The 25,018-nt window shown below is 37.2% G+C and overlaps 1 protein-coding gene across 2 annotated transcripts; it reads left to right on the forward strand.

Annotated features, from left to right (window-relative positions):
* Positions 1-2,846: 2,846 nt before the first annotated feature.
* On the forward strand, positions 2,847-24,188 carry LHX3 (LIM homeobox 3). Of its 2 annotated transcripts, none has more exons than XM_072124500.1 (6): positions 2,847-3,339; positions 15,794-15,965; positions 18,837-19,039; positions 20,272-20,423; positions 22,442-22,613; positions 22,950-24,188. In XM_072124500.1, the coding sequence occupies exons 1-6, from the start codon at positions 3,270-3,272 to the stop codon at positions 23,366-23,368; spliced, it is 1,188 nt and encodes a 395-aa protein (XP_071980601.1). In that variant the 5' UTR covers positions 2,847-3,269; the 3' UTR covers positions 23,369-24,188. The 2 variants fall into 2 exon arrangements, with proteins under 2 accessions (XP_071980601.1, XP_071980599.1); XM_072124498.1 differs by lacking the exon at positions 2,847-3,339 and adding an exon at positions 10,668-10,888.
* Positions 24,189-25,018: the final 830 nt, after the last annotated feature.

The raw sequence follows: 25,018 nt of genomic DNA on the forward strand, positions 1-25,018 counted from the left end.
GTCAACATCCCTGCTTGCTGTCAATTAATGCAAACATTCCTGTTTTGGCATTCGTCAGCTTCACATGGTAATTATATCCGGTACTAACAACCTGGTACAGAATGCATCTAAACCTGCTAGAATTCCATCTGCCATCTTTTCTATTCACAGACAGCAAGCAGAGCTCATGAATACAGTGGGGACACAATACGAAAAAAGTACATTAGAACATTTCTGAACATCTTATCGCTACAGTATTAAGATTTATTAGTAATAACGCCCTGATGTAAGATTATTCTATGTAAATGCGGTCTTAAAGGGGTTGTCCTAGTAACAATATTTACTGTCATTTACAGAGTAGGGGGGAGGGTCTGACATATGGGACCCCCAGCGGTCAAAAGAACAGCAGTCTCTGTATGAATGGAGCAGTAGGGTACGAGCGAGACCACCCATCCATCCCATGTGTGGGACTTACTCCATCAGTTCCATAGAAGAGAATACAGTGGTGATCCCACATATTCGCATAGAACCCCCCCCCCCCCCCCCCATTCCCAGGGAGTGAGTAATCAGACGCTTGTCCCATATATGTGATGTTCTATTCCCACATAATAGCGCTGAGACCCCTGGTTTTATAGGGGTCACCCCAAGTCTCCGTGGGGACTGGAGCACTTCCTTATAGGCACATTAGGATATTTATGGTCTCATATCTGGATTGCGCCTCTAATCTAATATTAATTTGTAATCCTCTCACAGAGTAATGAGATTGTGCAGATTATACAGATCAATTATATTATTATATCATCCACCCAGGGAGACAATCCTACAGCGGGAGGCAATGCGGGTGTAAGCCCTGGGGTAACCTACAGGAGTAGAGGCACCAAACCCATCAGTACTCATGTGTAGTACTACTTAGTAATACGCTCTATACTATACTGTAGTTCTGCATGTTCACCACTAGGGATGAGCAGATCTTTTAGTAGATGTACCGAATCATATCACAATATTTTTGGATTTGCTTTGGGTATAAAGGATAGTAGCGGAGGTTTAATTGATCCATTACAATGTGCATGGATTTCAAGGACATCCGTTATTACAGCGAAATTTAGCAAATTTGGGAATATTTCCAACAAAGTAAAATATAACCTATTTGTTAAGAAAACGACTGTATTTCAGAGGACAAGAGGGGGTTAAATACTAATTTCCAGGACATTTAGAGTCATATCATACCGAATCTGTATAGAATCTTACAGAAAATCCGGCAATAGCGAATTATGAATGATTTGCTAATCTCTGACGGACACTATGCAGCGTTGCCTTCTTAACCCCTTAAGGTCCCCAGCATGCAAGGGGTTACTGAGAAAGACACCCATAATCTCCCAGTCTACACAGGGCTGGATCTACTGTATGATGAAGAGGGAGCAGAGCTGCAGATGCCTCCGCCATTGTCACCCTATACCGCAGCCCATTGTCTATAGGGTGACACCTCACTAATAATACATGAGCACCTGAGGCGGGCGTGCACCTGCTGTCCTGGCCCACGGCTACTAAGTGCTGCTCATGTGGAGTCCAGAATATCAATGTATATGTGTGCGTTATCATGTCGAAATTGTGATTGTGACAGTATAATAATAATTTTTTAAACATTTTTTAAAAATTCTATGTAAAGCGATACAATATAACAAAATTAATTTCCACGTTAAGACAAATTAACCGAGGACCATTAACTCCTTCCTATACTACAGTGTAACTAATCAGCTCTGTACCACACTGTAGTTCTGGATGTTCTAAGACATAACAATTCTGCACAAATATAAAACGGTTTCATTTCCTGCTCACAGATCCTGAGATATGACCTGTGGATCATGTATTAATGATAGATATTATAGATTATATGTATTATACAGCCTCACAATGTGCTTTTTATTACCATTTTTTGTACTTTATTATTTTACTATGGAAATAGCAAAAAAAAATATAAAAATAAGTGCAAAAATATGTAAAAATCAGATATAGAAGTGAAAAATTGAAGAAGGGTTCAACGTGTTTTCCTAATTTTTGTGTAATTATCATTGTGTTTATTAGTACAGACAGCAGCAAATATGAAAGAAGAAATATTGATACATAGATATTCGATAGATATTTACAGAAACAGTGATAGATACAATATATCTTGTTAATTCGAATAACTATATCAAAATGCAATAGAAAAGATAACATAAAATAAACGAAATATGAATATAATTATTATATTCATATTATAACTAATATTTTATTAAAAAAAATATTATATAATCATATAATAGCTATTGATGATTTTGTTATTATATGATAATTCTAGTCATAATACATAATATAATTATATTATTGTTATTATTTGGTCACTATAGTCATAATAGATTAAAAATTAACAAAAAAAAATATATATATATGCAAAAATAAATAAATTACGGAAAAAGTAAAGCAACAAATAAAATTAATAACATTAAAATAGAGACATCCTCCTCCCCGGGTATTGTATGTGTGATGCAGGGGGTGATAGTCACTCATCTCTGGGGTCCATGTCCCAGCAACAGGTCCCCCCTCCTGCAGACATTGTGATGCCCCCATGACAATAGTGCAGCAGAGGGGGAACATTCAGCAGTGACAGCACAGCTCCTGCACCAGTGATGGGGGGGGATGAGGATTTGGGGACAATGATGGCCTCTGTTACTTCTGTGCACAGGACAAAGGAGCAGCAGTGACATTTGCATGAGGACAATGGGCAGACGCTGTGTCCCTGTGAGGCCATTGTGTGCAGGGCTGGCCAGACACGTGTATGGGTATGTCCTCATTCTGGGGGAGACCACCACTGCTTTATTATGCTAAAGAGCTGAGAGGAGGCAAGAAGAGGTCACCTGATGCTCAGCCTGCCCCTGGCTACTACTCCTGCAGCATCACTGCACAGCAGGACAGCAGGGGAGCAGCACCCAGGACACTAGCACTGCCCCAGGCGTCTCAGATTCCTGCACAGCTGCCCCGGTCCCCCCTCCAGCTTCAACACCTTCCTGCACAGGTGCTCCTGTCCCCCTCCATCCCAATCCTCACTGCTCCAGCTGTCAGTGACCCCTTTACTACCAAGGCACCTGCTGTGACAGCCCAGGATCTCAGTGACACTCACAGCAGCTCTTCCGTTACAGTGTGCCAGACCAGCACTCACCTGACTACAAGGGGATGATATAGTAGAAGAGAACAGAACATTTTGGCTGCAGTGTGAGGCGTCTGGTGGTCTCCCCCCGGGCTCAGTGGTCACCATGTTGCTGGAGAGGGTCAGGTCCAGTAGCCAGAAGTCGGCAGACATGTGCGGCTACCCCAGCGCTGCAGGTAAGTGTCCATCACAATGACCCCATCCATGTCCTGCTAAGGTCACATTCCCACTGATTCCAATGTCCAGACAAGAATTTATTACTTTTTTTTCGATTGTAAGTTTTTATAGATTTTTGGACACAGATGCAAAACGACTCAAGAGACCAAAGTATTTAAGTGTCTATCATATAAGAGAATTACTTTTTTTCATTTCTTATATTCTTGCTGTAATATTCTACAAAAATAACGAAAAACGTAAAAATGAAAAAACAAGATCCCTCACCAAAAATTCGTTGTGCACTTTATAAATACAGCTAAAGCCGCGACTATTCAATCAGTTTACAAGTTCAATGTTATTTTTTTAGCGATTTATTTTGTATTTATTTGTTATGAAATGTTTTAGAAGTTTATTATAAAAGGTTCCGACTTTATGTTGTATTATAGAGAATACTGAGAAGCCTTAATATGTTATAACCCGGTGTATAACAGAACAGATTTCGTTACAATGTATCACAATTCACGACTACAAGCCCTGTAGTCAGATGCCGGGCAGATAGTTGCGGTTTTATTTTGAGATTGTAAAATGTTATATTATGCGTTTTCGATATTTTTTATGAATACAACCAGTAATGATAATTATGACATTATTACAATTATTCTTGCTGTGCTGGTTAACCCAGTCGGGGCCGGGTAGCAGCAGGTGCTGTTGTCAGTTGATGAGAGGAGAACACGGAGGGGCTGGGGTGTACATCTGCCCCTCACTATACATGACAGCACAGAGGACCGTGTCCTATATCCATCCTTACTCCTCTCTGATATATAGGAGATAAAGTTATAGATATCATCTATCCTAGCAATCCGTATTATACATCTGTATATGTTCTGCCTCATCTCACACCTATCTCTTTACATCCATCTTTTTATCTCCTATCTCTTCATCTATAGTATTTTTTCTATTTAAGTCATCTCTTCCTCTCAAATCTCCATCTCATATTTATTATCTCTCTGTGTAACTCCTATCTGTCTGATATCTACCCCTTTCTTTTTTGTCCAATTCATATCAAATACTGATATTTAAGCAACAAACAAAATCCCGTACAAATTTCTGAGATATCCAGATTTAATATGATTGAAAGGAATGGAATATTATGTCACAGATTCTGTATCACATTTTTATCTTCATTTCACGATTAAATACAGAAGCCAATACAGAGAGATGTCATATGAGAAAAACAGGCAACACTGGACTGGACAGGTATAAGAGATAGGTGGATGGAAAGACTAATAATTGTTAGATATCGAAAAGAGTTGATAGGTGAATAAATAGATAGATATGAAATAATAATTAGATATGAATAGACAGGCGATAAAGATAAATAGAGATAGATAGATAGAAGAGAGATAGATAGAAGAGAGATAGATAGATAGAGATAGATAGATAGAAGAGAGAGATAGAAGAGAGATAGATAGATAGATAGATAGATAGATAGATAGATAGATAGATAGAAGAGAGAGATAGAGATAGATAAATATGGGATAGATAGATAGATAGATAGATAGATAGATAGATAAATATGGCATAGATAAATATATTAGATAGATAGATTTGGGAAAGATATATAGATATGAGACAGATAGATATGGGATAGATAGATAATAGATAGATTTGAGAAAGATAGGTATGAGATAGATATGAGATAGATATTGAAAGAATATGATAGATATATAGGATATGAAATACAGACAGATATATAGATCAGAAATAGTGAGGGGACTTGTATGGCATTTTCCATAAGCCCCCCCCCCCAGTTTGTCAGATTTAAAATAGATTGGGGGACACCCTGCTGATAATAATGACACTTGTGTTCTGCTTCTTTCTCTACCTGAGAGCTTTGTGATGTATATACTCTGCTCCACCAGGTCACTACTGAGAAGTGTATACAGACTGATCACTGATAGATGTAATAGATACAGACCACATATATAGTATCAATTGTATATATTATATATATATATATATATATATATATATATATATATATATGAGATGATAAACAATTAGATGAATTTATTTATAAAATACATATAAAATAGTCATCTAATTCAATTTATCATCATCATTTATTCAATATCTTTAATATCTTTAATTATTAAATATCATTAATATTTTCAATATTTAAATTAAAAAAGTATATCCATTATCCATCTCTCTCTCCATCATCCATCCATCTCTCTCACTCCATTATCCATCCTTCAATCTATCTATCTCTCCATCTATATCTATTTCTATATATCTATCTGTTATCTCTCTAATATATATCCATTCTCCATCTATATCTATCTATCCATTATCCATGCATTCATCAATCAATCTCTATCCATCTATCTCTATATATATCTGTCCATTATCTCTCAAATATCCATCTATTTATATATATCTATCTATCCATTATCTCTCTAATATCTATCCATCCATCCTCCATCTATATCTATCCATCTATATCTATCCATCCATATCTATCCATCCATATCTATCCATCTATATCTATCCTTCCATATCTATCCATCCATATCTATCCATCCATATCTATCCATCCATATCTATCCATCCATATCTATCCTTCCATATCTATCCATCCATATCTATCCATCCATATCTATCCATCTATATCTATCCTTCCATATCTATCCATCCATATTTATCCATCCATATCTATCCATCCATATCTATCCATCCATATCTATCCATCCATATCTATCCATCCATATCTATCCATCTATATATCTCATAGCTATCTATCAATAAATCTATCTATTTATATCTATCCATCTCTATCCATTATCTATACCCATCAATCTCTATCCATTTATATACATATATCTCTCTCTCTCTATCTCTCTATCTATCTCTATCCATTATCCATCTCTATCTCACCTTATCCATGCCTATTATCTATCCATTATCCATATATGTATCTATAGTATATCTATCCATCAGATACATCTCAGTATATCATGCATGTATATATACGAGGTGTTGTATACATTATGGTCACACGCATACATGGACCTTTCTGGACCTGTAGCCATTAACCTTTAATAGACTTGTGAGGGGTTTTGGGGTGGGGGGCTAATGTTCCAGATTAACCCTTTCTCCCCCTCATATAAGATCAGAGGTAGGAGTCGCCCCCCTGCTCCCTCATTACTCTCCCTCATCCTCATTTTATGGTATTAGTGTCGTCCGATTCCTTCAAAAGTGCCAGATCAATAAGGCGTAAAATTATTATTAAAGACTAAAAGTTGGATATAACAGTGAAACATCTCCCACCTTTCACCAAAATGTGTTTCATATACTCACAAAATGTAGGCAAATGGGACATTGATTTTGGATTCATCCTCGGCATACACCTCAGCACTAGACTTGATTTCCCCAGACGCCTTTTTACTCCAAAGATCAGTGTCAATAAAATTTATCAGGGTTCTGACTAACTGAGGTTTTATCGAGCGCCCGCCGCTTCCAGGGTAAACTGTTATTCCACACGTTTAACCCTTTGTGCGCCCAGCCCTAGGCCTGCTCCATGGGGGTACAGTATGGCGGTACTTTTTATATACTGGGCCCCTCATGGTACCATGATGTAGCCTATGGTCATATAATCCTGGTACCGACATACTGTACTCACACAATATCATGCTGGTGTGTTGTGTAAATTATACCGCCATAGGGTGTGAAGTTATACTGCAAGTGCTGACAACATGGTACCATGACAGTCCAAATGATTGGATATTATTGGAGTACAGTATGGCAGTACTAGATATTCTTACTAGTTTTTAGGTAGATTATACTGCTATAGGGTGCCAAAATTATACTGTTAGTGCCTACATCATTGTACCATGAAAGGTCCAAATAAGAGTATGTAAATATTACCGCCAAACTGTACTCAGATAGTTGTACTGCTATATTGGGTAATTTATACCGCCATGTGATGCCAAAATTATACTGTTAGTGCCTACATCATTGCACCATGAATTGCCAGAATTATATCATCCTGTATCTAAATAGTACCACCACACTGTACTCATAAATTACCCAATATAGCAGTACAATTATCTAAGTACAGTATGGTGGTACTATTTATATGCTTTTATTTGGACCCTTCATGATACTATGATGTAGACACCTACAGTATAATCTACCTAAAATCTAGTAAGAATATATAGTACTGCCATACTGTACTCCAATAATATGCAGTAAAACATGGTACCATATTGTCAGCATTTGCAGTATAACTTCACACCCTATGGCGGTATAATTTACACAACACACCAGCATGATATTGTGTGAGTACAGTAGGTCGGTACCATTTAGATGCTGCTTTTTCGGACACCACATACACCCCCTGTGTAAGCACATACAGTATAATTTTAGCCTCTATGATGGTATAACATGAAAATGGTGCCATAAAAGGGGTATAATTTTTGCACCCTATGGTGGTATAATTTACCCAATATACAAATACAATATTATTTGAGTACAGTATGGCAGTAGAATTTAGTTACTCTTATTTGGACAGTACATGGTACCACGGTGTAAGCATTTACAGTCTAATTTTAGCTTCTATGATGGTATAATTTACCACTCTGATGTTATTCGAGTACAATATGGCGGTAGTATTCAGATACTTTTATTACATATGTCCCACAGATATTGCCTATTTTTTGAGTATGGTTATAGCAGTATTACTCATATACTTGGACACTATGTGGTACCAATATGTAGGTACTTGTAGCATTATTTGGCCAGTACAGTTTGTTTTATGGACACTCCAGGATGTTAGTGTACAGTATGGAGTTCCATATAGAAGCCAAGTAATACCTCCATACTGTACAATATTATCCTAGAGCAAAGTGAACACAAAGTGGACACCATATGACACTATTATGTGAGTGCTGTATGGAAATATTATTTGGGCACTGAATAAAGCAGCATTTGACCTCAAAGTGGCATTCCTATCTGTGCACTATATGGCGGTATTTGATGGACTGTGTTATTGTATTATTTTGTGCCTGTACAGTTTTAGGTTTCAACTAGGGTTGAGGCCTTCACAATGTTTCGTTTCATATGCAGCATTATATGGCAATATTATTTTAGAGTTATTTAGCACTGTATATATAGCACTAGTATGATATTATTTCAGTTGCGGTATTATGTGGGTTCTATGTGGCACTATTATTTGGGTGCTCTATAGAGCCATTATGCGGTAGTCTTTTTGGATGTGGTATGTAAGTAGTATTCAGAGCTATGATGGGTATTATTACCTGTATATATAGGATCAGTGATGGGGCAGTATTATTTACAGGGGGAGCAGCAGTAATGACATCATCATCTTCCTTATGGGACATTATTGGTTTTATACAGATGTATCCTAACCAGAAGGATATTGTCAGGTCTATGCAGCACATTGTATGGGGCGGTATATGATCCGGTCAATGTCTGATGTATATATTCCATCAATATCCAATCATTTCAATTAAAAAAAAATTAATAGATCATTGATTATTTAGACTCAAATTGATAAAAAAAAGAATTGATCAAAAATAAAATGTGGCAACAGTGAGATAATGTGTGTGATAGACTGTACAGGATGGAGGCCCTGGAGCAGGAGTCACAGTGTGCCCCATAGTATGTGGGTATTGTATGGTAATGTGGGCACTGCTGGGTATTATATGAGCACAGTATGGCGGTAGTATTAGGTTTATGTATGAAGCAGATATTTGCTTAAAATGTGCTACCACCATTATTGTATAATTATGTATAGCAGTATATGTTCTTAGTATTTGAGTACAGTATGGCGGTATTATTTGGTTTATGTATGGAACTGTTATTTGGATACTACATTATTGAGTTTGTATGGCAGTACATGTTCTGTGGAGACCAGATGATATTATAGGAGTACAGTATGGCGGTAGTTTTGGGATATTGTATGGAACTGTTATTTGGATACTACATTATTGAGTCTGTATGGCAGTAGATGTTCTATGGAGACCAGATGATATTATCGGAGTACAGTATGGCAGTTATTATTTGGTTTATGTATGATAATGTTATTTGGATACTACATTATTGAGTTTTTATGGCAGCACATGTTCTGTAGAAACCAGATGATATTATAGGAGTACAGTATGGCGGTATCATTTGGTTTATGTATGAAAATGTTATTTGGATACTACATCATTGAGTCTGTATGGCAGTACATGTTCTGTGGAGACCAGATGATATTATAGGAGTACAGTATGGCGGTATCATTTGGTTTATGTATGGAAATGTTATTTGGATACTACATTATTGAGTTTTTATGGCAGTAGATGTTCTATGGAGACCAGATGATATTATAGGGGTACAGTATGGCGGTATTATTTGGTTTATGTATGAAAATGTTATTTGGATACTACATTATTGAGTTTTTATGGCAGTACATGTCCTGTAGAGATCAGATGATATTATAGGAGTACAGTATGGCAGTAGTTTTTGGATATTGTATGGAACTGTTATTTGACTGGGTATTCTATAAGTTGTATAATGTAACTAATATAGAAGTATATATAGTCAGTATGTTAGAGTGCAGTATGGCGCTATTACTAGCAGGTTACACTAAGCTATAAAAGCATATAGTGCCTTTACAGAGAATACATGGGACCCCCCTGAGCCCAATGGACCAAGTGTGCCTGGTGATGACACCTTGTGTATGTGATATGCAAAATGAAACATGGAGTCCCCATAGTTGTTTTGGGACAACAAGGTCCAAGCTGCGGACTGATCAGGCGTGAGCCCCGTGTTATAGGTACCAGGGGCAGTTAATTGAATGTTAAAGCCCATCTACGATGAACCATTCCCAACCACACACTCAGCACTGCTACATCTCATCTATTGTTTCATACAGAACTCATTAGTTAAGCGCGATCAATGCAAATGTAGAAAGCGTTATCCATGCAAATGTAGAAAGCGTTATCCATGCAAATGTAGAAAGCGTTATCATGCCTCCCGCTTCACCCTAGTAAAATAATATGAAAGAAAGGTAAAAATAAAAGAATAAATGTGTTTTGTTTTCTTGGAGACATCAGGTATAATAATTAGAGCTTTTGCTTCTGCTGGAGACAATCTCCATTATTCATGTATTTCCAGGCCAAATAAAAATGACAGATAGCAGAGGTGGCAGCAGAGGGAGAGGGTCCTGGGGTGGGGGGGCTATCACATTGCATAGGCCAGCAGGTGGATGGCTCCCCCTGGTGTGTGATGGGTGCACTGCAGCCTCTGCACAGCTCAGCGGCACTTGTCTCCGTGCAGGAGCTCAGAGCAGATCTGTCACCTCCAGGCTCCACACTGATTCCATCTGCTGGACCCTGCACCCCAGGACCTGCTGCCACTGCTGGAGAGTGCAAGGGGGGGACCCAGGATAGGGGAAAGGATGAGAGATGGATCATGATCTAAAGGAGATAACACCCAGCAAGGAGTCTGCCAGTGCTGACATGTTGTTTGCTCTTCTGGCTCAGAATGAAGACCTGAGGAAAGGTAGGTGACCCTCCTGGTGGGTGATCCCTACATTATACTCATACACAGCCCCTGCTGACTAGATCCTGGATACCACCTGTTATATCCAGCACCATGGACAGAGCCCCAGGATGTCACCTACACCAACCTGTAATATCATCATCACTAATCCCATACAGACACCAGTATTATATCTCCCCTATAATAATATATAGTACACCCAGGACAAAGAAGGAATACACAGCATACACCTATACATTACACTAGAGCTGCAGACACATCCTTTATTATTAACACTGTATTATATTTCAGATTATTATATTGTAATATTCGTTATAATCATCCCTGTGGATTATAATCCTCGGAGGTTCTTATATAGAATATTTCCTATTATATATAATTCATATAAAATTCTATAATATATAAATGTTTATACTCTCCAGAATTTTCTATAACAATCACGATGTGTCCTTAATTTATATTCTAATAAAATGTCAGTATTTTCACCACCCACATTACTAATATTATATTCACCGATTTTCACCGAACTAAATTCTCTATTATCTCACTTAAAATAATAATGATAAAAAAAAGGATCAACATTCTACATGGTTTGAACTCTGGTTGTTTAATTAAGTTACTTTATTATAATATTATATAAGTTAATATTATATTATATAATATTATATAAGTTAATATTATATTCTAAAAAAATTACATTATTCATATTTTTACTGTTATTGTTATTATTTTTAAATCATAATAATCATGTTTTGTTATACAGTTTTGTACTCTGTATTGTACAATAATATATATTTTTAATATCATGGTAAAGGAAATATATTATTAAGGAAATAAATATTGTTACAAATGACACAAGATGATAAAAAAAAATGCCATCTATAGAAGAAAAATAATGGTGATTAATAGAGTCGGGTTGTAGGAGAAGATAAAATTATAATAATAGCATTATAATGTTATATAAAATATTAGAGAGAAATATAGAGAGAATATAAAAAATATCATGGAAAATATTATTCAAAATGACACCTATAAAAATAAAATAATTACACAACTCGTATTATATTATTTTTTGCACAATCATTTGACATTTATTACATTTTGCATTCTATTTATATATATATATACAATTTTTTATGACTATTTTATTATTATTCCACCATATTTTTAGATAACTTTAGATACTCATAAAACTTGTCTTAACAATTACTTTTCTCAGCATTATTATTTTATTTTTATTAGATTTATTGTACTTATTTCATATACTCCCCATTGCTGGATACTCTACCTCTGTATTATAAGCCTGTTGTAATATACAGGATTTATTGTAATTATCACTAGATTACTACTTTCTCTGCAGAGCGAACTTTAATAAGATTTTTAATTATTGAACTTTTTAATAAATTTTATATCTTTACTTTATCTATAATCCATTTCTCCATCCCATATCCATCTATCTATCTATCTCATCTATCTATCCATCTCATATCTATCTATCTGTCTCACATCTATCTACCTACACCATATTATATACTTATATGGTACTATAGGAATTAATGCATTAATTGTAGAATTACAGAATTGTGTCTTCTAATATCGGGACACTGATGCGGTAATGACAGTCCCTGTATATTTTAGGTGAAGTTTATGATTATTACTATGGGAGTTGTGAATGCTTTGGAGTTTTCTGTAGGGTTTGGTTGTTGTTTTCTCCAGTGGAAGAATTTATATAATTTGTTAAATATAAATAAATCTTAATTTTCAGCATTTGATCAACTTATCTATGAACCATCAGAGAATATTTGTGATTCGTGAATCTTTTCCAATGCATTTCGTTGTAATGTGGTATCAAATAATTATAGCAAAAATAAAAAAAAATGGCTTGTTAAAAAAAACTAAACAGGACAAATAATCATTTTTAATTGTTTACTAAAAAATAAATAATGAAAAATAATCGTAGCACTAGAAATTAATTGAGCAGAATTGTAGTGACAGGAGATGTCGGGATGGAAACTCATCCAACATGTGTTTTATATCAGAGGCTAAATGGAAGATTTTTTTTCTCTAGGTATAAATATAACATAAGATCTAAACAACAAAAAAAAAAATGAGAAAAGAACTATAGAGACGCCATTAAAATTTCATCAGACATCAACCAGACAAAAGACAGGAGTCACTGCCTCCAAGTGATAGAATAAAGGAAGATCTATAATTCATGGAGAAGAGGAGAAGCCTCCTGCACCTGTACTACAGGGGAGAACTACCTGCTGGATAGATGGATGGCAGATAGAAAATTATACATCTATATCTATCCATCTATCTATCTATCTATTTCTATATATCTATATATATATATATCTACATATCTATCTTATATCTAGCAGAGATATAGATATACAGGCAGTCCCCGGGTTACATACAAGATAGGGTCTGAAGGTTTGTTCTTAAGTTGAATTTGTATGTAAGTCGGAACTGTATATTTTATCATTGTAACCCCCAGCCAAATTTGTTTTGGTCTCTGTGACAATTGGATTTAAAAAATGTTGGATTGTCATAAGAACCAGGATTAACAATAAAGCTTCATTACAGGCACCTGTGATAACTGTTATAGCTGTTTATTGTAGTCCAAGGCTAAAGCACAGAAAATTACCAATATCCAGTGGTCCCTTTGTAACTAGGGGTCGTCTGTAAGTCAGGTGTTCTTCAGTAGGGGACCGCCTGTATATAAAATTACCCATGTATATATGGTATAAACACCACATACTCAGCTCCCACCTCTTATATCTCTCCATCCTAGACTTAGATGTTATTGAATATTTACCTACCAAATACCTTCATGTGTGCGCATCCCAAAATCTGTATAGGGGATGATATCACATTATCCATCTATTATCTTGAGATACAGTATATATAGAGCAGCTAGATACAGAACATGATATATGATAGAGAGGGAGAGATATTAGATCATTGGTATTTAGAATTAGATTTTCTATATGTGTGTTTACACATCTATCTGTCTTATTCTCTATCTATCCATCTAATATCATCCATCTCAAATTAATCCATTCATCCATCTCATACCCATCTAATATCCATCTATCTATATATCCATCTTTCCTAATTCGTCTAATAAATATTATTTATATTAATTTAATAAATATTAAATTCACATCCACTTACCTACCTCATATCTATTATGTTATCTCTACTACATATCTATCACAGTGTAGAAGCAGGACATTAGTGCAGGTCCTGTATACTGCAGTACAGGTATAGATCAGGTATATATTCAGTACCTCTCTATCTCATATCTAACTATCCATCACATCCATGTCTATGCCATGTATCTGCCTTGTATCTACTATCTCTAGCAGGTATCTACTATCAGATATCTAATCTATTCTATGCTGGAAGAACACAGGGTTCTCTATCACAATTTTAGTAAGATCCTCAGCACATTATTCATGATCTGTATCCATTACCTCACATGGACCGGTCCTTACAGATTTAGGAAAATGTGTGGAGATAGAGATGAGATATATAGATATGAACTAAATAATATATATATATTTAATTCATATTATTTAGTTCTATTATGTATTAGTTCATATCTATTAGATATCTATTAGATAAATATGAACTAGGTATATATGAGAAAGATGGATATGAAATAAATATATATAAGTTTTGTAAAATAAATCTTATAATTGATCTGACCATATTAATTATCCATATCGGATATCTCATTTCTCACTTCTCTCTCTGATATCTCCATCTAGTTCATATCTGCCTCATATCTATTTATCCATCTCATTTCTATCTCTCACTATTTAATATCTCATATATTAAAATTTATTTAGTATTGATTGAGAATTATTAAATCTATCTGATCTATGTCTCTCTCTCTATGTAAGCCCATGTGTCTGATATGTCTATTCTCATATCCAGCCATCTTATATCTATATTCTGTCCATATCTGTTTTAGTCCGTTTCATGTGTAACTCTGATGATCCATTATCTGTCTATCTGGTATCTATCTATCTATAGATCTATCATAATGATAACAGAATTAATGTGACTTTAGACTCCACCACTTTCTATATACATCCATGTATTTTTGTGTAATGCCTGGCCTATGAGAGTTGTGTAATGTATGTGGGGGGCGCATGTGTCCTGTGTGGTCCTAATGTTATGGACGACTTATGGATATCTGCACTACTCTTCATTAGGCAGGACACCGATACAGACAAAGTCAGGAAGAGGTGTGAGGTATGCCACAACCACCAACCTCCGAGGAACCACCCACACGAGCTATGGTTATCAGTATGTGTATTATAACATACTGTATATATAAATTATAGAACACGACCTTTACTAGTCATAGTCTAGTTATATATTTATTATTCACAATGTTTTAGATCTTACATCTCCTGCATTTTATGAACATAAAAGAGAAAAATATTTTAGGTTAAAGTTAAATTTACGCTTTCTTACAGCTGCCACTAGGGGGAGCTTAAGTGGCAACCGCATACATAGAGCTTCAGTTCTCCTAGTGATGGCTGCTAGAATTTTATCATGTAACTATACATCTTTACAGGGCATTTAGAGTATTGTTTCATAAAAAAAAAACGAATTTCTAATAAAATATGCACATATATAAAAAAATAATAATAATCTGCAGTGACATTAGACTTGTTTTGAGTTTAAAAGTGATCTATTTGTGAGCTTGTGCATATATTTCTATATAGTAAAGTTGCATTGAAGCTTCTAGACCCCAGTGTAATATGTGTAACAGACCCCCTTAGACAGTGGGGGCCCAGGTAGTACTGCTACCTCTGCTCTACCTGAACCATATCCTGGTTTTCTCTAAGGTGGAGGATAGACATCTGTGTTTTCTTCTTGCAGAGATCCCTTTGTGCGCCGGCTGCAATCAACACATCATGGACAGATTTATCCTTAAGGTGCTGGACAGACATTGGCACAGTAAATGTCTCAAGTGTAATGACTGTCAGATCCAGCTGGCCGAGAAGTGCTTCAGCCGAGGGGACAGCGTCTACTGCAAGGACGACTTCTTCAAGTAAGTGTCACTGCTAAATACACCTGCAAATATCTCAAGTATGGCAAATATAAATTGACATTTGCCTGACTCGTTACGATCCAACGTATCTTGTTATGTATGTTTGATCAGTGTTTACGTTCTTTCATTCTATGACATTGTTACTGCCTGTATTATGGAAATTTCTTCGGTTGATCCATGCAAGAATTATTTTGGAAAATCAAACAAAATATTTTGTGGAAGAAAAAAAAAATTAGGGCCATAAAGGGCCCTTAGCCCCCATGTTGGGTGCCTAAAATAGGGAGCATCAGGGTATTATAACTATTTGGCTTACTGAGGGACACGTGACCATAATGTCCCAGAAGCTACTCCATAGAGTAGAAGTAGATCCAGTTGCCACTAAATGGTACATGTGATTTGGTAGAGGATTCATCCCTGGTACCTAAACCCTATGCTCCTTTCTTAGGGGAGCCTTCCCATCACCAACCCTATCCACCCTGTAGAGTAGAAGTAGCTCCAGTGGCCACTAAGGGGAACATGTCATTAAGTAGTCTATACCTTATCCTCTATCTATACCTTATTCTCCTTTCTTAGAGGAGATGGGATCCTTCCCATCACCAATCCTCATCCACAAAGCTCTTCACAATGCTGCACCTCCCCTACCTTTCCTCTCTCATCTCAGTCTATCGTTCAACCTGTGCTCTTTGATCTGCTAGATTACCCTGTTCCTTAATTTGAACTTCCCCCGCACGTCTCCAGGACTTCTCCAGGGCTGCACCAATTCTCTCGAATGCCCTACCACGCTCTATCAGACTAATAACCAACCCCCGAAGCTTCAACCATGCTTAAAAAAACATTTATTTCGACAGGCCCATCACATCCGCTAACTGCATGCAACTTTAACTCTTTATTGACCATTTTGGGTATTCCTCCTGTCTGTTATCCAGAAAATGCTTCTCTGCAGTCCCAGGGACTTTGTATATAAGATTTAATTTTTTTTTCCCATTCCCTTATTCCTTTAAGACCATTATACAAGCTCTTATACCCCTTGTGTCACCCCTCATCCTCATAGACTGTAAGCTCTTGTGTCACCCCTCATCCTCATAGACTGTAAGCTCTTGTGTCACTCCCTCATCCTCATAGACTGTAAGCTCTTGTGTCACCCCCTCATCCTCATAGACTGTAAGCTCTTGTGTCACCCCCTCATCCTCATAGACTGTAAGCTCTTGTGTCACCTCCTCATCCTAATAGACTGTAGGCTCTTGTGTCACCCCCTCATCCTCATAGAATGTAGGCTCTTGTGTCACCCCCTCATCCTCATAGAATGTAAGCTCTTGTGTCACCTCCTCATCCTCATAGACTGTAAGCTCTTGTGTCACCGCCGCATCCTAATAGACTGTAAGCTCTTGTGTCACCCCCTCATCCTCATAGACTGTAAGCTCTTGTGTCACCCCTCATCCTCATAGACTCTAAGCTCTTGTGTCTCCCCCTCATCCTCATAGACTCTAAGCTCTTGTGTCTCCCCCTCATCCTCATAGATTGTAAGCTCCTGTGTCACCTCCTCATCCTCATAGACTGTAAGCTCTTGTGTCACCCCCTCATCCTCATAGACTCTAAGCTCTTGTGTCACCTCCTCATCCTCATAGACTGTAAGCTCTTGTGTCACCCCCTCATCCTCATAGACTCTAAGCTCTTGTGTCACCCCCTCATCCTCATAGACTGTAAGCTCTTGTGTCACCCCCTCATCCTCTTAGACTGTAAGCTCTTGTGTCACCCCCTCATCCTCATAGACTGTAAGCTCTTGTGTCACCCCCTCATCCTCATAGACTGTAAGCTCCTGTGTCACCCCCTCATCCCCATAGACTGTAAGCTCTTGTGTCACCCCCTCATCCTCATAGACTGTAAGCTCTTGTGTCACCCCCTCATCCTCATAGACTGTAAGCTCTTGTGTCACCTCCTCATCCTCATAGACTGTAAGCTCTTGTGTCACCCCCTCATCCTCATAGACTGTAAGCTCGTGTCACCCCCTCATCCTCATAGACTGTAAGCTCTTGTGTCACCCCCTCGTCCTCATAGACTGTAAGCTCTTGTGTCACCGCCTCATCCTCATAGACTGTAAGCTCTTGTGTCACCCCCTCATCCTCATAGACTGTAAGCTCTCGTGTCACCCCCTCATCCTCATAGACTGTAAGCTCTTGTGTCACCCCCCTCATCCTCATAGACTGTAAGCTCTTGTGTCACCCCCTCCTCCTCCTCATAGACTGTAAGCTCTTGTGTCACCGCCTCATCCTCATAGACTGTAAGCTCTTGCGAGCAGGGCCCCCAATCCTATTGTCTCATAAGACTCTTGTTACTCTGTAATGTCTTATTTTATTTGTATATGTTCCCTGTAATCTGTAAAGCGCTAAGGAACCTGCTGGCGCTATATAAATAAAGATTATTATTATTAACCCTACCTACCCTGTAGAGTAGAAGTAGCTCCAGTGGCCACTAAGGGGTACATGTCGTTGAGTTGAGGAGTCATCCCAGGTATCTAAACCCTATCCTCCATTTTTAGTGGCCACAGGAGTTTCCCCATCACCAACCCCATGTACCCCATAGGGTAGACTTAGCTCCAGTGGCCACTAAGATGTACAGATCATTGAGTAGTGGAAAACTCAACCCAGGTATCTAGACCCTAGCCCCTTTATCAGTGGAGACAAGAGCCACCCCATTGCCTATCCTACACATTGTGGTCATCACATTCACAAGTGACAGAACAGCCTGACCCAGGACCTTAAAACCTTGGATAAGAGAACAGAACCTATTGTTTATTAAACTTTTTCTAAAAAAAACATATTTAATCTATTGCCACCTGAAATATATGACTTTTATCCATTTTTTTTCCTCTAGGAGGTTTGGGACAAAATGTGCAGCCTGCCAACAAGGGATCCCTCCCACCCAGGTGGTGCGGCGCGCCCAGGAGTTCGTCTACCACCTGCATTGCTTTTCGTGTATTGTGTGCAAAAGGCAGCTCGCCACCGGCGATGAGTTTTATCTGATGGAGGACAGCAGGCTGGTCTGTAAGGCTGACTATGAAACGGCTAAGCAGAGAGGTACGTCACTAGTCACACCGCAAGCTGCAATGTACCCAAAGGGTTTTACACTGGTACCCAAGACGCACAGATCTCCTGAGAATGTGACGCATTCACTGACCTAATGACATCCTGTAGGTATCAGGGTTACCTTTCAGCAAGGTAACCACTGAATGAGTATGGAGAAGGAGTGGCTGATAACAGGGAGCAATAAAAAGATGTGAGGTTTAATGAGAAATATATTCAAACATTTGGATTTTTACTTTGTTATAAGTATACATGTTAGACTAGGGCTGTATTCACACTAACGTATGCCACGCCCGGTCCGGTGACCCCTGCCCTCTCTGAGGGGATGCACGGCGCAAGCTTGCGGCCATACATGCGTCCCCATATGGTCGTGTAAATGTAAACCAAGACTGATAGGTGGATAGAAGGTTTATCAATATATACAATAAATATTAACATATCAAAAATATTTTCTTTAAAAGTTGGATGAGAAACAAGTGGGGAAGAAAAAAAATCATAAAAAACAAATTCTACATTCTATTATCACGTATATATCTTATTATCGAAAGCTTATTATCACGTATATATCTTATATCTACTGCTAATCCACATCATAGCACAGGAATAACTATAAAATGAGTATAATTATAGCACATTCGATGCAGAATTATAGTAGAGGAGTAGAAAATAATAAACTTAAATATTAAAAATTTACGCTTATGCATTTAACAATTTTTTAAAAAAATGACATTAGTCCCTCATTAATTTTTTTTTTTAATTTAATTTTGTTAAAAGAAAACTAAAAATGCAGATTGATCTACACGGATCGATTACGGATAACATGAAAAAAAAAAATGAATACATCGAATCAAAAACTAAATTAAATATTTCCTTTTATGGTTTATAGAAAAAATAAATAAATAAAAAATTGATGAATGTTCATTTTTTTTTGGGTTAAATTTAAAAGAATTTTTATTTTTAATTTTTTTTTCAAATTTATTGAAAAGTAAGAAACAGCCCAGTAGGTGCAATAAATTACATCAATCATTACATATCAAACTATATATAATTTTTTTAATTAAATTTTTATTTATTAAATATTTAAATTTATTTATTAAATGTTTCATATTTGTTTTGAAGTCCGTTTAATAGAATTATTTTCTATTTTGACACTTTGTGTATTTCACATTTTGACTACCAAACCCATGTTTAATATGTCACCCCCCCCCCTCCCAAATATATTACAGAAGCAGAATCAACAGCCAAAAGGCCAAGGACGACCATTACTGCAAAGCAGCTGGAGACACTGAAAAACGCCTATAACAACTCCCCGAAACCTGCCAGACACGTCAGAGAGCAGCTGTCATCCGAGACCGGCCTGGATATGAGAGTGGTGCAGGTAAGGAGCGAGCCGCATGGTGATGGCACCAAGTATATTCATTATACAGCGGAGGAAGGAATACTCCACTGCAAGTCATCACAAATGATACATATTATAGAACAGACATTTCATGGTGCCATTTCTAACTTTTTTTAAAAATATTTTAATAATTTGATATCTTTTTATTCAGTTATTTATATGTTATGGCATTTATAATAAAATGTATTAATATTTATTTATTGCTCTTTTTTTTACAAAGTAAAAAAAAAAGCCATCAATAAAAATAGTAAAAATGTGTTATTTATCTGAATTAGCTTTTTTCACTTTGGCCTGTGTAACTATTGAGTCATTTTACATCAGAATAATAACTAAATAATCATCATATTATAAGGATTTGGTGGGATGTTGATTAAAACTGAACATTAATGAAAATCTACCTAATGTACGACTAATTGATCAACACAGTGGTAATGTTCAAGATACAGGCGGTCCCCTACTTAAGGACACCCAACTTACAGACAGACCCCACTGACCTCTGGTGAAGCTCTCTGAATGCTTTGCTATAGTCCCAGATTGCAATGATCAGCTGTAAGGTGTCTGTAATGAAGCTTTATTGATAATCCTTGGTCCAATTACAGCAAAAAATGTTAAAACTCCAATTGTCACTGGGACAAATTTTTTTTTTTGTCTGGATCTACAATTATAAAATATACAGTTACGACTTACATACAAATGCAACTTAAGAACAAAGCTCCGGACCCTATCTTGTATGTAACCCGGGGGACTGCCTGTATATGCCCTTTGATCATTATGCAATCAAGTATGATAGGCTGCAACACAAATTACTGTATGTAACTTTATTGTTTTGTTGGAAAAAAAAAAAAGAAAAACTTAGTAGGAGTCAGTGTTGACTTGGGGAGGGGGGGGGGGGGGTCGGCTTTTTGGAGACCTTGCTGGGTCATAGGGTTGTCCGATTGCTCTGTTTCCTAAAAATATAAGGTTGGCTGGAGGGCGGACGGTAGTTAAATTGAATATACGTGATTCCTGATTCATATAAAACCCATTGTTACACTATTAGTTTTTCTTCATGTATACTGTTGATGTGATGAGGATTGTGTTCCTAGCCTTTACCTGTGTTCCTGCTACCAATAAAGCAAATTCGAAAAAAAAAAAAAAAAATTAATAATAAGAGGACATTTTCCATCTTTGGGCAGATTCAAATGCTATGAGACGCGCCCGACACAACTGATATCATCAATATCGTTCAGATTCAACGCAAGGGCCAAAAATAATGAAAGACTATAAAAAGAAGCATGTAAAATCCAGCCTAGAATACGTACCTTATATACTCGAGTATAAGCCTAGTTTTTCAGCATAAAAAATGTGCTGAAAAACCCAAACTCGGCTTATACTCGAGTCAAAAAAATAAATGTATCTAAACTCAACTTTCCCGTGACCCCTGTATATCTTCTGTGCGATCTGTCCGGCAGCGGCAGCAGGCTATATACACAGGGGCAGGGTCTGGCAGGCTATATACACTGGGGCAGGGTCTGGCAGGCTATATACACTGGGGCAGGGTCTGGCAGGTTATATACACTGGGGCAGGGTCTGGCAGGCTATATACTGGGGAGGCTGTGACCAATGCATTTCCCACCCTCGGCTTATACTCGAGTCAATAGGTTTTCCCAGTATTTTGTGGTAAAATTAGGGGCCTCGGCTTATACTCGAGAATATACGGTACTTCATAAAACGGATTTGGGGAATTTGATTGAAATTTTTATTCTAGTACTTTATTTTTTTTTATTAAAACATTATTAGAGGAAGTAAACAATATTTAACTTTTTTTTTTAATTTGTTAGTTTTAATTATGACAATTTTAATATATATATATATTCGAATGAACACAATCCTCGATTTGTTATATTTATTTATTTTATTAGCGTTCATTTTTTAAAATGTTGTTAATGTTTATGTATAGGTTTGATATATTTTTATTCTGTTCTGTAATTAATACTAATTGCTCATTATATTGACAGGTTTGGTTCCAAAATAGAAGAGCAAAAGAGAAAAGATTGAAAAAAGACGCCGGGAGACAAAGATGGGGGCAATATTTCAGAAACATGAAAAGGTCGAGGGGAAACTCGAAGTCTGACAAGGACAGTATTCAGGAAGAAGGGCCGGACAGTGATGCCGAAGTTTCTTTCACCGGTAGGTTCTTGTTCATCTGTTGATATGCATTTGTCAATTAAGTTAATTAGGCATGACCGCCATGGCCAAGGCGCGAGATCTTGCCCAATCAAGCAGTGGTTGGCCCTCAATCCCCAAGTATTACTGTAATAGTGGTATATTATGGTGTGACTATTTGCACCAGGGCCCATGTAGTCACACCCCTGGGGAATGGGCAACTGTATACAGTGGTGTCACAATGAGTTCACGGGAATAAGAACAAGAACAGGTCATTCTCAAACTTAAAGGACCATTACGCATACTAATGTTGACTCCTGATAACTTATGGATTTCTGATTTGTTCTCTGTCTTTTTCAGATGAGCCCACTATCTCAGAAATGAACCATTCCAATGGGATTTATAACAGTTTAAGCGAGGCGTCACCGGTTTTGGGTAGACAGGCTGGAAGCAACGGTGCCTTCTCCTTAGAACATGGCGGCATCCCAACTTCAGACCAGTATCATGACCTAAGGTCCAACAGTCCTTATGGAATACCTCAGTCTCCGTCCTCACTACAGCCAATGCCAGGTCACCAGCCACTGATTTCAAGTTTGGCGTTCCCCGATGCTGGATTGGGTATAATGTCTCAAGGTGGGCAAGGAGTGCCACCTTCCATGAGAGTATTAGGAGCAAACGGACCAAGTTCTGATCTCTCCACTGGTAGTAGTGGTGGATACCCAGATTTTCCTGCCAGTCCTGCGTCTTGGTTAGATGAAGTCGACCATGCTCAGTTTTGACACGAGACATGAACTAAGCTCCCGTTTGCTAGTTAAGCTTTTGGGGTTGAGACTTTTACACTGGAAAGGGATGAAAACTAGAGCATAATGCAATCGTAAAGCCTGGCTGGGAACTGATGGATGAATAACTTGACTGCGAGGACTTTGGAAAACACATTCATCGAGGACGTCAGTGTCTGATTTGTGTCGTCATGATATCTTATACATGTTGGACTAAGAGAGACTTCTATGTATCTATTCCGAATCTCAGTGACTTTCTTCTGCACCTTTATCCGTGTGCTGTATGGTACCGATCCACCATCATCTTCTGCACTCCACTGGAAAATCCACTTCTTGTCTTATTTATATTTATTTCTAATTCCTAAACTCTACTCAAAACATTGAAAGAGCTAAGTTGGCATGATCCTACTCATTTCATCTCGATTTTAGAAGTCAAGCCAATTTTTTTAAATTTTCTTCACCCAACTGATAACGACCTATGGAAAATATGGATTTTTTAAAATGAACTTTTTGTTCTTTTTTTGTGGCTAGTCAGGGCTATATAATGCTGGCCATAGATATTCGCCTTTAGGTTGTTTAGTAATGAATTTGCCAAGAGTTGGTATTGAGGATTGGTGACTCATTTAAAGGAGCCAAGATGAGATCAGAAGTGGTCATCCTGGCCACCAATTATCCAAGCAGCAACAAATTGGGACAATACAAAATGCAGACAATAAAAATCGAGCCCCATCCCCAAATGTCAAGCCTTTTTGAAAGCAAAAACAATAAGAATTGGTAATGTAGTAATAAGCCTTTACCAGTTTTTTGGGTCTTACGGCAATCCAAGGCATAACTTTAGGGATGCAGTTGCAGAGGCCGGTGAGGTATCTCTTCACCATGTGAGGGGTCTAACCTTAAATATGGATATCTTTTAGTAAGGGGACCAGGTACTGATGTTGCAAAGGGGCCCAGCCTCTATTGGCAATAGCTGTAGAGGAGTAGAGAAGACTCAATTGTGTCTGGGTCCTAGTGTCGCCCCTCATGTGTCTCAATAGATTTAAATGACACTTTACGAGTCCAAAAACAATATCACCCCCTTTGGCTCTCTATTGTATGGATCCCTCTTCATATGAGGAGTCGTCTCACTGTAACCCGTTGCAAGAATTAAAAACACCCAAAATAAAATTCTAAAATCTCATCCTAAATTACCAAGTTTTGGGATGGGCAAAAACCAGAATGAAAAAAATTCTCTAAAAAGTTCTACTAAGGCATGCCTATACTTTTCTGTCAATGCAAATGCTGTGCCGCCTTCTCCTATAGATGACCATGGATATAACATACGTTGTAAGATATGACTGTTTCTCCCTATATAAAAAAAAACCTTGCACTTAAAATCTGTTGCCAAATTAAAAAAAAAAAAAAAATTCTAAAATAAGTTCAATGTAAATCATTTTATTCCCAGTTTAACATCCAGTGGTTTTTTTTTTTAAATTATTGTCGACTTTTTACTCTCGTTTTTACGTTAATGGTTCTGTTGTATCATTTTATGTCGCTCTCTTTAAATACAGCAAATAAAAGCAATTTGGTTTAATGGTTAAAAAATAAAAATAAAAACCAGTATGTAAATTGTTCCTCGTCCGCTGAATGCTGTGGAATATGTCTATGTCAATA

This window comes from Engystomops pustulosus, chromosome 9 (genome assembly GCF_040894005.1).
Source record: "Engystomops pustulosus chromosome 9, aEngPut4.maternal, whole genome shotgun sequence".
Classification (NCBI taxonomy): Eukaryota; Metazoa; Chordata; class Amphibia; order Anura; family Leptodactylidae; genus Engystomops; species Engystomops pustulosus.

Coding starts and splice junctions, on each gene's coding strand:
- LHX3 (XM_072124498.1), top strand. CDS start 10,792: ATGGATCATGATCTAAAGGAGATAACACCCAGCAAGGAGTCTGCCAGT. Junction 10,889..15,793: donor GAATGAAGACCTGAGGAAAG/GTAGGTGACCCT, acceptor TTCTTCTTGCAG/AGATCCCTTTGTGCGCCGGC. Junction 22,614..22,949: donor TGCCGAAGTTTCTTTCACCG/GTAGGTTCTTGT, acceptor TGTCTTTTTCAG/ATGAGCCCACTATCTCAGAA.